The 17,359-nt window shown below is 39.5% G+C and overlaps 1 protein-coding gene across 1 annotated transcript; it reads left to right on the forward strand.

Moving 5' to 3' along the window:
- The first annotated feature begins 667 nt into the window (after window positions 1-667).
- On the forward strand, window positions 668-17,111 carry GPR83 (G protein-coupled receptor 83). Its single transcript, XM_072611331.1, has 4 exons — window positions 668-1,260; window positions 8,833-8,958; window positions 13,914-14,047; window positions 16,422-17,111. The coding sequence occupies exons 1-4, from the start codon at window positions 874-876 to the stop codon at window positions 17,044-17,046; spliced, it is 1,272 nt and encodes a 423-aa protein (XP_072467432.1). The 5' UTR covers window positions 668-873; the 3' UTR covers window positions 17,047-17,111.
- Window positions 17,112-17,359: the final 248 nt, after the last annotated feature.

Below are 17,359 nucleotides of genomic sequence, written 5' to 3' on the forward strand. Positions count from 1 at the left end.
ATGACCTTAAAACTACAGACATATTCCCTGTCCCATGGGCTGTTAAGAGAAATACAACAAAGCTTCTATTTGGAATGGGCAGCATAAAAGTTGTGTTAACCCACAAAGTCCCTATTTACTTGTCTAGCCTGTGGATAAATACCTTTAGGACCAAAGTTCTGGATGTTACAGCTGGATATTCTGGTCTGGGTTAAGGTCGGAAAGGAAGCTCCATTCTCAAAAATTAGGTTTCTGATTTGGAAACTTGACTACCACTGAGTCAGCAGACATAGGCTTCCTTAAAAATCCATACTGCCTTGAACCCAATGAGCAGCTGCTTCTCTTGCCTACCTGCCCACCTGCTTTGTAATGACAAGGGGCTTTGATACAAGGCGACTGAACTTGTGTGTGTGTGTGTGTGTGTGTGTGTGTGTGTGTGTGTGTGTGTGCGCATGTGTGTCAAAATAGGTTTGTAGGATACAGCTTTGGTTTTGTTGGGGTGGGAGAAGAGGTGGAAGGCGTGGGGGAAAGTGGAAAAAGGAAGAAATCCAAATCTGGTGGGAGTAATCTTTGACAGTGTGAAGGAGCGCGTCACAAAGGGAGCTGTTCTACAATCCAATAGGCAGAGTCCTTCGTTAACAGCCTGTGTGGGAGCAGATATAAAAGCGCTGAAACAAAATCAGTGTGTGCCGATTGAACAGCGAACGAGTCTGGACAGCTCTGGGAAGGCAGGCATCCTGCTTTTTTATTTTTATTTTTTTACTTGTCGGGAAGATTTCTGCTGTTGGGACAAATCAAATCACTTACTTCTCTGAACTGCCTTGGACTGACAGCACTCCCCTCTTTTAGAGATAGGGAATTCTGGAGTCTGCGGTGGAGCACAGCTCATTCAGAATGATAACTTCCTTGCTGTGGTTCTCCCTCCCGTGCCTGGTGCAAGCCTTTGAGAGGCCTGAGAGATGGACGGGCAATGGAAGTTTGGATGGAGACTTTGGGATCTCCAATGTATCCAGTTTTTTCCCCTGGGGCAACTACTCATTTTCAGATTGGCAGAACTTTGTAGGCAGAAAGAGATATGGGGCAGAATCTCAGAAGCCTATGGTGAAAGCACTGCTTATTGTGGCGTACTCCTTCATCATTGTCTTCTCTCTCTTTGGAAATGTCTTGGTCTGTCATGTTGTCATCAAGAACCAGCGAATGCAATCAGCCACCAGCTTGTTCATTGTCAACCTGGCAGTGGCTGACATAATGATAACCTTGCTTAATACTCCCTTCACTTTGGTAAGAGCATGAAAACTGAGGTGTTCTCTCTCTCTCTCTCTCTGTTTCTCTCTGTGTGTCTTTTATTTCTCCTTCCTCTCCCTCTCTCTTCTTCTTTTTATTTATTTTCCTTTTCCTTTTCTCCCCTTTCCTCTCTTCCTTCTCCCTATACCTCTTCTCTTTCTTTCTCTCCCTCTTCTTTTTCTATCTTTATTTTCTCCTTCTTTCTTTCCTTTCTCCTTTTTTTCCATTTTCCTTCATCTCTCCACTTTTCTCTTTTTTCCTCTCTTCTAATTCCTTTGTCTCTCCTCTCTCCTTTTCCACTTTCTTTTCTATTTTCCTCCTTTCTCCCTACTCCTTTTTTACTCTCCATCTTTTCTCTATTCTTTCCTCCCCTCTTTTCTCTCTTCATTTTGTTCTCCTCTTTTAGCTAAAGCTTCTGTGACAGGAGCCACTGAGTGAATTAGATCTGAGCATCTGCAGCCAGATGTGGGAGAATGGCTAGCTTTCGTATCCAATCTTGTTAGGAACTGAACTGTTGGATAATTGAATAATAATTTGAAGCCTTTGAAATAACAGGTGATTGAAGCTATGACAGGATGCAATTTAAATTATTATATCTAATGTACAAGCATTTGAAAGCTTTTCCTTAAGCCCATTGCTGCTTTGGCTATAAAGGAAATTGGAAACAGCTGGTGGTGTCTGGTTATGGAAAAAATTAATGAAAAGTTAAATTTATTTTCTAAACCATCTAGTGCATCTCATTCATCCTTTCTGGTTTGCCCATAGGTTGCAGGATAAGGATTGTGCATGGTGGTGAAAGGCAAAAATAATAGAGAAGATAAATGTGCTTCTTATTCAAAGTGCTTGGAATGGGTGCCCAGGATGGGTCCTTGAACCAGATGCTTAGGAACAATTGAGGGTGTGAAGGGAAGGTCTCTCTCTCACTCTGTTTCATTTCTGATCTGTTTATGACTCACAAGCAGAGTGGTTCAGATCTATTGGGAGAATAATTTACACCCACCTGAATGTCTTACAGATCACTGCTGAATAATAACCCTAACATTTGCATAGGTCTTCAGTAATAGCTAACATTTATATGGAACTTTAAGATCTGTGAAGGGTTTCCCACATATTATTATAGCCTAGTGAAAAGAGAGGCAGCCTTAAAAGACCAGGGTTCAAGTTCTGTCTCTGATACATACTGGCTGTGTAACTCTGGGCAAATGACAGTCTTTCAGTGCCCCAGAAGACTCCGTGCAGCTGTAAGTTCCAGGGAAAGTGCCAAACTGTACTAGACAAGGGAGTTATCTGATGCCAGTGAAATCATGAGTTTGGTCCTTACCCTTTTACTAAAAATGCTAATTATAATACTTTTTCTGTCATTATTTATAGTTTACAAAGTATATTCCTCATGACAACCCAAGGAAGTAGGTATTACTGGTAATATCATTGCCACTTTACAGAAGAGGAAAGAAGCACAGAGCTATTCAAGGACTTGCCTATAGCCACACTGTTAGCAAGTATCAAAGTGGAAATTCTAACCTGGTCCTCCTTACTCTAAGCCTGAATAGTCTTTCTAGTATGCTTCACAGCCCTCATTTGAAAAGTCTAATTTAGCCTTTAAAGTGCTGTCAGATACATTCTCTCATTTGATGTTTGCAACAATCCTATGACAGTAGCACAAGGATTATCTTTGTTTTACAAACAAGGAAACTGAAGGTCAGGGAACTGAATGGGCTGGTTTAAGATCACTCAACTACGGGAATGGAAGACTCTCAACTAGAACCCAGGTGCCCTGGCTGGCAACAAGCCTGAGTCTCTGCTGACAGAGTTGAACCACTCTTTTTTTTTCCTCCTGGCAAACCCGCATGATTTTCTAGCTACAGTAAGAGCTGGAGTCCCATTTCTAGTTGTCCAGACTTCTTTGTGGGAGATGAGAAAGAGCAGAAGGACAAAGGGGGCATTGGTGTCTTAACAGCTCTTGAAGAGAGGAAGTGTGTGAGCCCAGTGCCCCATTTTTTTCCTACTAAGGAGGCTTCTCAGCATCTGGTGCAAGCAGTGCCTGAGCAGTACCATAGCTCTACTACCCCCTGTAATCCTGTGCAAATGCCAGGGGATCTATTGCTAAGCTATGAAGTTCCTTACCCCCACGTTGCACCTCGAGCCCCTGAGTGAATCTGAAGCTTTATTTCTTTTGTGGTTTTGTGTTAAGAGGTTCTGGTCCCCAGTCTGGAGCATCTACTGTACTGGGTGTGTTAGCCTCAGAATCCTTTGGGAATTTGGAATTCACTCCACCACCCCTGGGTGAACTCTAATACAAACACTTATTAATGTAGTTGCCTCCAGGGTTTTGCCACTGCCTAGGACTTGGGAACATGACTTAGAGCAACTACATGACCTGAGGGATAGAATAATGTGTCTGGAGTAAGATCTAAGGTCAAGTCTAGCCTCAGACACTTACTAACTGCGTGGCTCTGGGCAAGTCACTTGACCCCTATTTTCCTCAGTTTCCTCACTTGTAAAGTAGGGATAGCACAATAGCACCCATCTCACATGGTTGTTGTGAAGACCAGAGCAAATAATAATTCTAAAGTGCTTTACGCAGTGGCTGGCATGTAGAAAGTGCTAGGTAAATGTTAGCTATTATTACTTAACCTCTGTTTGCTTTGGTTTCCTCAGCTGTCAGATGGAGATAATAATATCTGCCTCCCATGGTTGTAGTGAGGATCAAAGGAGATAATATTTATAAGTTGCTCAGCACAGAGCCTGGCACATTGTAGGTGCTATGTAAATACTAACTCTTATTATTATTGTTAGCATGCCTCATGGGCACCTGACAAAAGCAGGCACATTTAGAGGGTAACTTTTTTACCCTTGGATTCTTTTTCACACAAACTCCTTATCTTGGTATTTAAGCTCTCCAATATTTGGCACCAGCATCCCTATTTGTCCTTATGTCATACTGCTCCATTCATGTATTTTCTGTTCCAGCTGAACTGGATGACCGCCCTTCCCTGTTCTCCTTTTGCCTATTCCTCTTTCTCCATCCCTTTAACACTCTTCTCCATGCCAGGAATGCACTCCCTTCTCTGTTTACTTATGTTCCTCCTTTTGTTTCAGGACCAGTAAAGATGCGGTCTCCTCCATGAATCCTTCACTAAATTCCCCATCTCCTTCCACAGATTTCTTGTAGGAACGACTTTGGACCTCTCCTTTGCATGTATCTCACTTCCCCTCAGATCATGGCATACTTTTCTTTCCTCCTTCCCCTCCACTAGATTGTAAGGTCCTTGTTTTCCCGTGTACACAGTACCTGACAGACACATGGTAGACACTTAATGAAGGTTAGCTGAATTAAATTATATTGAGTTGCTCAGCTATATGAGAGTAAGTCCCAAGATTCCTTAGAAGACTTGATTATTGACTAGCCATTTCGTGTATACTTTTTTCAATATGTAGAAGAAATTTCCCTTGTCCTTATACCCTTTTGTCAATGAATCCCTTTGCTTTCCCATCATCTCCAAGGCCCCTGAGTTCTTTTCTCTCCTTTATTAAATTAAAAAAAAATTTTTAAATGTTTTATTGTGGATTTATTTTCTTAAATGCTTCCCAACTACATTTTAATCTAGATCTCTCCTCTCTCCTTCTTATCAAGAGTCTTTGTTTCATTCCCAGTGGAATATTCCCAGTGGTGCTCATGTGTTCATAGTCACTCACCTCACTTAAACACCTCCCTTCTGGATCTTTCTAGGAGCTATAGAAAACTCTGAAAAGTCCCATTTTACACTTTGGGAAGCAATGATCAATAAGGAGACAGACTAAGGAGGCTAGAAGCTGATGAGTTTATTCTCAGCTCTAACTCAGATCTTGTTATGCTACTTAAGGCAGGTCTTTTAGGTTCTCTGAACCAACAAAGTGGTACTTTTTGAGAAAGCATATCCTGCTTCCTAAAGGAGGAATCATGAAATCATAAAAAAATGTGATTAGACCACAGGACAATACATTCATTTAACAAAAATGTGATAACTGTCCACTATGCATAATATTTTGGATTAGATCTTCCAAAGGAAATTCCTAATTTATCTCATTCTGTCCTTTCTAGAACTTTTTGAGGTAGGTAGTTATGATGATTATCCCCATGTTTCTGATGAGGAAACTGAGGTTCAGAGAAACTAAATGACTTTTCCAGGGTCACAAAATCAGTAAGGAAAAGTTCCAAACTATACATTTTATAAAAAGCTATAGGTTTTAAAAAGCAACAGCATGTTTTCCACCCATGACACTATGTGAGTATCTGGTAAGCAAGACATGTAGAAAACTATATGAATAAAACAACAAAATGTTCTTTATGGAAATAAACAGACAAATAATTAGAAAAATATTAATTGCTCATAGATAGGTTAAACTAATATAATAAAATAATAATATCTCTTAATTTATCCATTCAGCGTGATATTGGTCAAACTACTAAAGGATTACTTTGCAGAATTAGAAAAAATAATTACAAAATTCATCTGGACAAACAAAAGGTTAGTGAGAAGAAAGGGCACTAACCATACCAGGTTCCAAAATATACTACAAAACAATTTGGTACTGGTTAAATACTACAGTGGTTGATCAGCAATACAGAGTAATGTCACAATGAATCTAGCAATTTAGTGTCTACATGGGTAAGAACTCATTATTTGATAAAAGTAGCTTGGAAAATTAGAAAGTAGTCTTATAAAATTATGTATCTCTCTCTATATATATATACTGTGCTCTCGTATTATGTATCTCACACTATATAGTATATATATATATTACATAGATAAATTTGAAATGGATTCATGATTTACATATAAAAGATCCCATCATAAATAAATTAGAGGGACAAGGAAGAAATTATCTGTCAGATATATGAAGAAGAGAAGAATTCACAACCACATAAGGGATAGAGAGGGTCACAGAAGACACAATGCACAATTCTGATTACAGAAAATTTAAAAGTTTTTGCACAAAGTCAATGCTAAAATTAGAAAGGAAACAACTAACTTGGAAAATCTTTGCAGCAAATTTTTATGATAAAGTTTTCATTTCCAAGATATATAAGAAACTGATTCATATTTATAAGAATGAGCCAAGCTTCAATGAAAAATTGTTTTTGCTAATATAATCAATGTAAAATAGATAATTAGCTAACTTGGAAGTTCTATCTTGCATTGATTATATTGGCAAAGACAACATAAAAGGAAAATGATAAATGCTGAAGGGGAAATAGGCACATTATTGCACTGTGAAGTGGTCCAGTCTTCTGGAAAGTAATTTGTAACTATTCCTCAAAAGCTGTTAAATTGTGCTTATCTTTTGACCCAGAAATTTCACTATTTAGCCAAAGAATCAAAGAAAGAGGAAAAGAATCTACATACACAAAAATATTTCTGGCAGCTCTTTTTGTGGTGCCAAAGAACTGGGAACTAAAGGGGAGCTCATAATTTAGAGAATGGCTTATCATGTATATACTAATCATATACATAATAATATCATGTACGTAATAATATTACATACATAGCATAATAGAATACTATACTGCAAAAAATAATGGAAGGGGGGTTTTCAGAGAATCTTGGAAAAACCTCTGTGAACTGATATAGTGTGAAGTAAGCCAGGCCAGGAGAAAAATTTATACAATGACAAAACATTGTAAATACAAAAAATACTGAAAGATCTAAGAAAACTCTGAGCAATGCAATGACCAACCATGGCTCCAGAGGACCAGTAATGAAACATATTACCCATTTCCTGACAGAGAGGTGAAGGTCTTAAGATACAGAATGAGATTTATGTTTTTGGAAATGGACAATGCAGCAATCTGTTTTGCTTGACTATATATATTTGTTATAAGGGTGTTTTTTTCCCCCTTTTCACTTGGGAAGAAGAAAAAAAAACTCACTTGTTAAACTGATTGTTGTCCTTCATTCTCAAAGAAGATCAAAATGACATCACTATGCTAGAGTTGAGTTTCAGTGTATCCAATTGTGGCTGATCAGATCAGTACCACAGGTTGGCATGAATAGTTCGTGTGAACATTTGGGGTGGATTCTCTAAATTTGCACATCTTGCCTTTCTTTTGAGCTATTTCAATTCTGCTTTGCTCATAGAGCACAGCACCTTCTCTTATGTGGACAGTTCATGCTGGCTTGTTAATTTAAAATGGGAAAGAAAACTTGCCATAACCCAAGGTCAAGAGAGCTCATGAGAAATAAAACTTGTAGTTGTGTTCATAGGCTTATAGAATTTAGAATTGGAAAGTTCCTTAGTGGTCATGTGGTCTACCCTTCTTATTTTTATTTTATTAGTTAATTAATTTTTATTTTTTCCCCTGTTCATGTCAAGAAAATTTTTAGCATTCATTTTTACAAGATTTTGAGTTCCAAATTTTTCTCCCTTCTTCCTTCCCTCCCATCTTCTGAAAATAGTAGGCTTTTGGATATAGTTTATACATGTGCTATCATGTAAAAATATTTCCATATTAGTCACAGTTATGAAAGAAGAAACAGATCAAAAGTAAAAAAAAATCACAAGAAAGAACAAAGTGAAAAAAATATGCTTTGAGTTATATTCAGAGTCCATCAGTTTGTTATCTGAATATAGATAGCATTTTCCTTCGTGAGTTCTTGTTACTTGTCTTGGATCACTATGTTTCTGAGAAGAGCTAAATCATTCATATATGATGATCAAACAATGCACAAACACTGTGTACAATGTTTTCCTAGTTCTGCTCATTTGACTTTGCCTCAGTTTGTACAAATCTTTCCAGGTTTTTCTGAAATCTTCCTGTTCATCATCTTTAACTGCACAATAGTATTCTATTATGTTGCTATACCAGTTTGTTCAGCCATTCCCCAATTGATGGGCATCCCCTCAATTTCCAATACTTTACCACGACAGAGATAGCTATAAGTATTTCTGTACATGTAGGTCCTTTTTCTTTCTTTTTTTTTTTTTTTACAACCTCTTGGGGATACACTTCACAGTGATATTGCTGGATTAAAGAGTATGCAGTATTTGGTTGCCCTTTGGTCAGTTCCAAATTGTTCTTCAGAATGGTTGGATCAGTTTACAACTCCACCAACAGTGCAGTAGTGTCCCAACTTTCCCACAACTTCTCCAATCATTTTTCTTTTCTGTCATATTAATTAGCCAATCTGATAGGTGTGAGATGGTACCTCAGAGTTGTTTTAATTTTTATTTCTCTAATTAAAAATAATTTAGAGTGCTTCTTCATATGTCTGTAGAGAGTTTTGATTTTTTCATCTGAAGACTTTTCATATCCTTTGACTGTTTATCATTTGGGGAATGGCTTGTTTTCATGTAAATTTGATTCGGATTTCTATATATTTGAGAAATGAGGCCTTTATCAGAAGCACTTCCTTATTTTTATTTTTTACAAATAAGGAAACAGAGACTCAGAGAGATTTAGTTGCTCAGGGTCACACAGATAATAAATAGTGGAGCCAAGAAATGAAGCCAGGTCCTCTGACTCTAAATTTAGCAAATTTTTCATCATACTGTCTGCCTTTCTGCCTGTTGGTCTTTGTTTCTTTCTAGGTGCGCTTTGTGAACAGCACGTGGATATTTGGGAAGGGTATGTGCCACATCAGTCGATTTGCCCAGTATTGCTCTCTCCATGTCTCAGCCCTGACCCTGACAGCAATTGCTGTGGACAGACACCAGGTGAGGTTCCTTTTATGGGGAAAGCCATTCCCCCTTCTACTGCTAAAGGACTTTGAAGGTTCTGAGAGCAGAGCTTTCAATGGCACAAACTTGCTGCTGGTATGTTTGTAATGAAGAATTTATATGAAATTGTTCTGTTGGAAAATAAATGCAGAAGAAGAGCTTGGAAGGGAAGGGAGAACAATGGCTGCCCTTCAGTTAATTCCTCTGCTGCTCTAGAACTGTATTGTCTGATACTCAGCATCTCACAGCCCAGTCTACTCACCCTGGCTGAATGAGAAAGGCTTGTTCACAAAAGCCATGAGATCCAGGGGTCTTGTTTACAACTTCATTCTGGATCATTTTGCCCATCACCAGCAGGAAGGTAAGACAGGTTTAGAGGAGATGAAAGATATGATCACAATATCAATATCCTCCTGACCAGAGAAGAGGTTTAGAGAATGGTTTTGGATATCTGTGAGGTTCCAGAGCAGTGTGAGAATGTAGAAAGCAGTTGAATTCGAAAATGAAGTGTATTTATGCTGTGTGAATTTCTAGGTCATATGTAGGTTCTAGATTTGAGCTAGGCTAAGATTATGTGAGTTAGAATTTTTTTTCTCTTGGAATTATAATTTCTTAGAAACTTCTGTGAGGAAACTTCTTCCACCTTCTTAATTGGTATCTTTAAAAGTTGGGACACTAAAAGGTTCATTTATTGCCCATGGTCATATAACTAGCATGTATCAGAGACAAAATTTGAAATCAGATCTTTTGGGTTCCAATGTCATACCCACATTGACTATACCACACATCTTCTCAGAACTAGATTAGTACAAAAGTATAAATTGTAGTGGAATTTTAGATTGATTCAAAAGTAGGCGCTGTGTGAGCAACTTGCTACAGATTGAAGCAAGGAACATCATTGTGTCAGCCAAATTAGTGATAGGGTTCAGGTTGTACTAGGGTTGTAGATCACAGAATTGTTGAGGCAGTGCAAGGTTTTAGGCAAGTATGCAATTCTAGATAGAGGTGACAATCTTAATTGAAGTAAGTCCTTATCTTGGCTACGTACTAGATTGGCTATGAATTTCCTTTACCTCCAAAAATGCCAGTTCTTTTTGGACCACAAGGGTTTTCTATTTTGGAGACATTTCTATTTTGGGGAAAAGATGCTTAACCTAGTTCATGTAGAAGACCTGGGTTTGAATTCTAGCTCTACTACCTCAAATCATTTAATTAATGTAATTAATTTAGACATAAACTTCTTACAAATCATTTAATTAAGTCCTCATTTGTAAATCAGGACTGGGACTACAAGATTTAAAAATTAAAAAAAAGAACAGCTATCAAGCAACAAGCACTTATTAAGCACCTACTAAGTGCCATCCACTGTGCTACATGCTGGAGATACATATGCAAAAACCAAAGAGTGAACCGGTCCTTACTCTCAAGGAACTTAACTTCCTATAGGGGAAAAGTTGTACACGTGTAAGTACAAAAGATGTGAAAGACAATTCTTTTTTAAGGATGGGCTGGGGAGACACTAGATGCTGAGGTGATCAGGGAAGGCTTCATATATAAGGTGATATTTGAACTGAACTTTGAAGGAAAGTAAGGTTTCTAAGAGGCAGCTGGCATCAGGGAGTACATTTTAGGCATGGAGGATTAGTTTGGGCAAAGGCATAGAGACTGGAGGTATAAGATTTCCATAGTCTCTCTGTATCGGGAGTATAAGCTGTGATGAGGTGATCTCAAATGGAGACAGAAGTATCTCCAAGAAGCTAATAAACTACTCTCCTGAAAGAAGGAGGCAGAATGAAAAGTGAGATAGTGGTCAGGCAGAGAGGGAAGCATCGTCGTGGGTTCACAAGACCCAGAAAATAATTTTAAGCATTACATTAAACCAAAATCTATATGGGGAATTATCAAGAAATCAAAACATGCTCAGAATTTTGCCAAGATCAAAAAATGTACTTTTAGTTGAGTTTGTAAGAAAAGACTGGTTCAATATATGATTGTGCTGATCTGATGTCTCCTCCCTTGCACCCATAATGCCTTCACACAACAAATCTCTCCCTCAAAGAGTGAGAGATCTGAGGAAGATGTTTTAGCATTTCAAATTATGAATCCTTCTTCTCTAGATTAACCAATATAAATGAATGGATAATGACAATTCCAGTCTACGTCTCAGTCAGTTGTTCCAAATGCCTATGTATGTGGGATATGGAGAGGGGAATGGAAGGAAGGGGAGGAGGATGAGGAAATGGAAATAACATCTAAGACTCTTGTGCACTGTAATCAACTTTTTGTTATTCAGTGTCAACTTTCATTCACTGGATATAGTGCAGCTTCCCATGATGACTGAGTAAAGCTCTTTTATTAACATATTTGAGGATCCTTTAAACTAGTAACGGTCATTAGATCCAAAAATAGGGATTATGGAAGACCTACATTCTAGTTTAGGCCCTGATAGAATCCTAGGGTCATAGGATCAGAATTGGGAGATGTATTAGAAATCATCTAGTTCAATACTTTGCATTTCATAGATAAGAAACCTAGGCCCAGAGACATGAAATAACTTATCCAAGGTCACTCAGATAATCAATCTCAGAAGTGGAGTTAGGACCAAGGTTCTCTGACTCTAAATCTAGTCCTCTTTCTACTTTCTTGGTCCTCTGAATTCTTTCAGATGGTTCCACCGCAACACACCATGAAACTGCAACAGCTTTTGTATTCCTGCATGGGCCAAGTCTCTGACTCTGACTCTAAATCTAGTCCTCTTTCCACTTTGGCATCATTGGGAAAAATGTCTTCACTAATAGTACCACTCTGACCATCCAGTGAGGGGTGGGGTATGAGGGCAGATGAATTTTTCTGTTTTAAAAATAATCTCTTTCCTAAGCAGACTAAGGATTCATCAGTGTCCAGCGGTCTTCTGATGATGGTTTGAGATTGTCCCATCAAAATTAAGGCTCCTTCAGCGTTGTTGATGTTTCTTGTTGTTTTCCTTCCATATCTGACCTTTGCAAGACAGTAAAATTTCTGCCCTTTGCAAAAACAGTGAAATCCTTTCTGGTCGAAAGTGTTTATTTCCCGTAGTGCTCTGATTTCTAGTGTTCCAGAGGAGCCTGCAAGGATTTAGGACTTTGCTGTCTTGGTCTTTGCCCCCTTTCAACCTCATTAATAGCATCTTTAGTCTTTGCATTCCCCACTGTCTTCCTCTCCCTGACTTTGGTATGCAGGGGAGCACTTCCCAAAGATGAACGGAATCTGTGCAGCAGCAGAAAGAGCCCTGGACTTGGTGCCAATTGACCGAGTTTGAATTCTGCCTTGGCTACTAATTACTACTTATTACTTGGCAAATTACTTCACCTCTATAGACCTTCATTTCCTTATCTGTAACATGAAGGAGGCAGATTAGATAATCTCTAAGAACCTTTCCTGCTCTAAATCTTGTGCTCCTATGATTTATGAAAGGAACTTCCCTTAGATTCTATTAGGCTCCTAACCAACTACCAAGCCTTGACAAGTCATGTACTATATACCAGGCAATGTACTAGGTTCTGTGGAAACAGACAGATGATGAGACAGCCCCTGCTCTTAAGAAACTTGCATACTAATAAGGAGAGACAAGAAGTCCATATCTAAGTAGATACAGAATAAATAGGAAGAGAATATAAGGTAATTAAATGTAAGGTAGTTTGGGAGGGCACTAACCACTGGGTGGGGTGGAGGTGGGATCAAGAAAGAATTTGGGATAGAAGATGATACTTGAACTATATCTTGAAGGAAGAGAGGAAGTCTGTGGGGGTGAGGGGAGAAGAGGAGGAAGTACATTCCAGTTCAGTTTAAAGAACTTAAGATTTCCAAAAATGAAGCATCCCAGGGCCCTTTGAATTAAGTATGGTCTATTTCATCTACCCAGTGATTCCTAACCTCAGAATGGACTACGCAGCCAGGGTATGAGCACTCAGTAGTATTTGTTCTGGGACATTCTCATGCCCACAGATTTTGAACCATAATTCTGTCTCTTATGTAATACCTCTCTCCATGCAGGGTGTGCATGACAGGAAGCCAGCCTGTGAGGCAAAGGTGGAATTGATTTGGATTCCTGGAGGAGTGAATAAAGGCTTACCTCTCTCAAACACTGCTGTTCCCTTTTCCATCAAAAAACTTGCAAACAAGGTTCTGGACCAAAGGGCCTTAAACTTGGCTTCCTTGCTCCAACAAACAAAACAGAAAGAGATTGAAGTAGATGGGAAGAGGAAAAATACTATTTTCCTTGCCATTTGACTGCCAACATTGGACAAAATGTCCCACACCTCCCTTGAGGGACCCCAACCCTATAACTATTCCTGAGTATGGTAGGAAGAAGACATTCAGACTTGTCATGGAGCACAGCCTGTGGGATAATGTGCTTCTGGGGACCCCAATGGGAGCTGCTCTGTCTAGTGAAAAGAAAGGATGTATTTTGAATTAACTAAGTAGTAGTACCTATAGAGAGAGATAATCGAGGATAAGAGAATGTGTTTGGCCTGTATTCCTCATTCTCACTAATCCTTCAGTGGGGGACCCCTTGGGTTTTGAGGACTGCAATGTGAGCTGTGGATATTTAGCCCCGAGAAGAGGAAACAGTTTAGGGGGAAATGGACTGTCGGCTTCAAGTACTTGAAATGAATACTTGTTCTTTGTGACTCCAGAGGGCAGAACTGGGAGCCATGGGTGGAAGTAGGAGACAGATAGATTTAAATTCTTTGTAAATAAAGATTTAGCCCCTGGAGCGGGCCCATGGCGGAATGGTGTCCCCCTCACTAAAGGTTTCCAAGAGAGGCTGGATGACCAGTTATTGGGAACCTAATAGAGGAGTTTCATTCTCAGGGATGAGTTAGATTTGATGTCCTCTGGGGACCCTCGTATTCTGAGATTCTGTTCCTGTCTTTCTGTGAACTTGTGATTCCAATTTACTTCCTTTGTAGGTTATCATGCATCCTTTGAAACCCCGAATCTCTCCTACAAAGGGACTCATCTCTATTGCAATCATCTGGATCATGGCCACCTGCTTTTCCCTCCCACATGCAATTTACCAAAAACTGTTTACTTTCAAATACAGGTAAGATCCTAGTGTCAACCGGGGAGACTCCTTATTAAGTGTGATGAGATACACAATATGTGACACTCATCAAGAACACAGTACCCACATTAGGAATTTGGTTACAGAAAACTTGCTTCCTGGTCAAGACTGTGGAATCCTGGGGCTATGGAAATACCAAGTATAGAAAGCAACAGCTGGATGGGACCTTGGAGATCCCCTCCTTTTTACATATGGGGGAATTGAGCCCCAAAGAAAGGAAGACACTTGTTCAGGGTCATGAGGGAAGGTAGTGGTGCAGTTGAGGTTGTGACCCAAGACTATTAACTCCCAGGTCAGTGCTCTTTCCACCATACCAAAGGATAATTAACCAATTAATATACAAGTGTTTCTTTATTAATTACCTACCCCAGGCTAGGGACTGTGTAAGTGCTGGGGATACAAAGACAAAAGTGAAATGGTCTCTACCCCAAGGAGCTTACATTCTAATTCGAAAGGTATGATTCTAACATAAGTATGTATATATACATACACACCTATACGTATATATTGTTCAGTTGCTTCAGTTGCTTCTGACTCTTCATGGCCCCATTTGGGGTTTTCTTGGCAAAGATACTGGAGTGGTTTACCTTTCCTTCTCATTTTACAGATGAGGAAACTAAGGCAAACAGGGTTAAGTGACTTGCCCAGAGTCACATAGCTAATAAGTGTCTGAAACCAGATTTGAACTCAGGAAGATGAGTCTTCCTGATTCCAGACCAGGTTCTTTATCCACTGTGCCATCTTACTGCACCATATGCATATATAAATATAAATATGTACATCATGCCTTTCCTATATATATGTGCAAACACATGTAAATTTACATACATGTATGCATGTCCAGATGTATAGACACACATGTATATTGGATAAGAATGACAGCATCGTATAAACTCAAAGTTTGAAGAGAACTCAGGGACCATCTAGTCCAGCTGATATTGTGTGGTACAGGGTAAAGAGGGATTTCTTTGGAGTCAGAGGACCTGAATTCCAATCCAAATTCTGCTAGTTTTAGCTGTGTGATCTTTGACAAGACATTGCATTTCTCTATGCCTCATTTTCCTCATTTGTAAATTTGTAAAATGAGGGTCTTTCCAGCTCTGTATGTTTTATGGATCAAATGGGGTGACACATGTAAATCGCTTTGTCAGCCTTAAAGCACTATATCTTTTATATTTATTTTCCTTCTCTATGACATCCTCAGCCAGTGGTCCAGCTTTTGCTTATCTGCTTTATTTATCCTCTTTCTGGCATGTCTTTTTATTTTTACATTCTCTTTTTCTTTATGTCTCCGCTTATGCCACCCCATCTCCTCTTCTTTTTCTTCCTAACTTTCCTTATTCCTCACCTCCTGCTCAGTTTTCTTTGTATGGTTTATCAGTTTTCATTTAACACTGGGAAAGTCAGACTGTAGTGATAGGCTTCTGTCACTAGGGGGCACATGATCACATATCCTAGCATTAATATTAGTACTGGAACACCCAGTCTCAGCCTGGTCTTGAAAGGCAGGTCTTAAAATTGCACAGATACCCTCATATGCTTATGTCACACTCTCACCATCCCGTCCCAAACATGCTTGCAATAATGCAGGACATCCCAAAGGAAAGAGCAAACTTGAAGTTGTGGAATCACAGAAATCTTAGAGAATTTTTTTATAGCCCCAACCCCTTTGTTTGATAACTGAGCAAACTGAGGCACAGATTTAAATTCATTATAAAATATAATTATCTCCATGAAAAAAATACCAGAATTAATTGGAAGTATTACCCAAAGATAAAGGCAGACTTTTTTATTTTGAAATTCCTAATGGGCAAAGGGACCTTTTCTTAGGTTTATACCAATGAATATCCAACAGGATATTTGATAAGGTTATCAAGCTTATCAAGGCATCTGGAGGAGCATGCTGGTGTATTGGGAAAGCCAATAGTGTGATGTTCTGCAAAGAGTACTAGAGTACTAGAGCTAGTCTCTAGTACTTACTTCCCTGTCAAATTTCAAGCTATTTCTCTTTGGGTCTCGGTTTACACATCTGTCAAATGAAGAGGTTAGACTAAGGCTAGATTATCATTAAGTTTCTTTCAAGACCCCAGATAAAGAGCAGAGTTACTGATAGTATGAGGAAACCTAGGTGATCTGTTCTCAACTTTACCATTGACTCAATGGGGTCATCATTTCTTTTCCCTTGACTCATTTTCCTTGCAGAAGAGTGAAATCCAACAAGGCAGAAAATTTCTTAGCTTTCATTAGTTGATGCTTCTCAGGTTGAGACTTTTTTTGTTCTCTATGATGATCTTTTCTTCTCCTTCCTTCCTTCCTTCCTTCCTTCCTTCCTTCTTCCTCCTCCACCCCACAGTGAAGATGTTGTCCGTAGCCTATGCCTCCCAGACTTTCCAGACCCAGCGGACCTCTTCTGGAAGTACCTGGACCTGGCCACCTTCGTCTTGCTTTACATATCCCCTCTTCTCATCATCTCTGTGGCCTACACCCGTGTGGCCAAGAAGCTCTGGCTGCGCAATGCCATTGGCGACGTGACCACAGAGCAGTACTACGCCCTCCGGCGCAAAAAGAAGAAGACCATCAAGATGCTGATGTTGGTGGTGGTGCTCTTTGCCGTCTGCTGGTTCCCCTTGAACTGCTATGTGCTCCTCCTCTCCAGCAAGACCATCCGGAGCAATAATGCTCTTTACTTTGCCTTCCATTGGTTTGCCATGAGCAGTACCTGCTATAACCCCTTCATCTACTGCTGGCTCAATGAGAACTTCAGGTCTGAGCTGAAGGCTTTGCTGAGCATATGCAAAAAGGCGCCCAGGCCTCGAGAACATATACTTCCTTCTACTGTTCCCTCTTACCGGGTGGCTTGGCCAGAAAGTGGCAACTGCAAGAGGGCACAGGGTCCTCACAATGTCCCCACTGCCTGCAATGTTCATTCAGCTAAGACAGATATCTCCACTGTAGAGCCTATTGTGGCAGTGAGTTAAAGGAGGCCAATGCAATGGTGAAATAGAAGAAGCCCCTAGGGGTGTATGGGAAAACTAAGAAGAAATGCAGAAAGCTACACTGCCCCTTTGCTTCAGACCCCAATTCTGGATCAAAATAGGGACCAATTTAGGCAGGTACTTCCTGGAGAGTGTTAGCTAAGCACGAAGTCCCATCTCATGTAAATATATATATTTGTATGTACCATCTCCTGCTCTCCAATGGCTTTCCAATGGCTCTCCAACCAAACTAGATTTGGTGTTGATATTTCAGGCCATCTGGCAACTACATGAATTGTATCTAAGAGATGGATGA

This window comes from Notamacropus eugenii, chromosome 5 (genome assembly GCF_028372415.1).
Source record: "Notamacropus eugenii isolate mMacEug1 chromosome 5, mMacEug1.pri_v2, whole genome shotgun sequence".
Classification (NCBI taxonomy): domain Eukaryota; kingdom Metazoa; phylum Chordata; class Mammalia; order Diprotodontia; family Macropodidae; genus Notamacropus; species Notamacropus eugenii.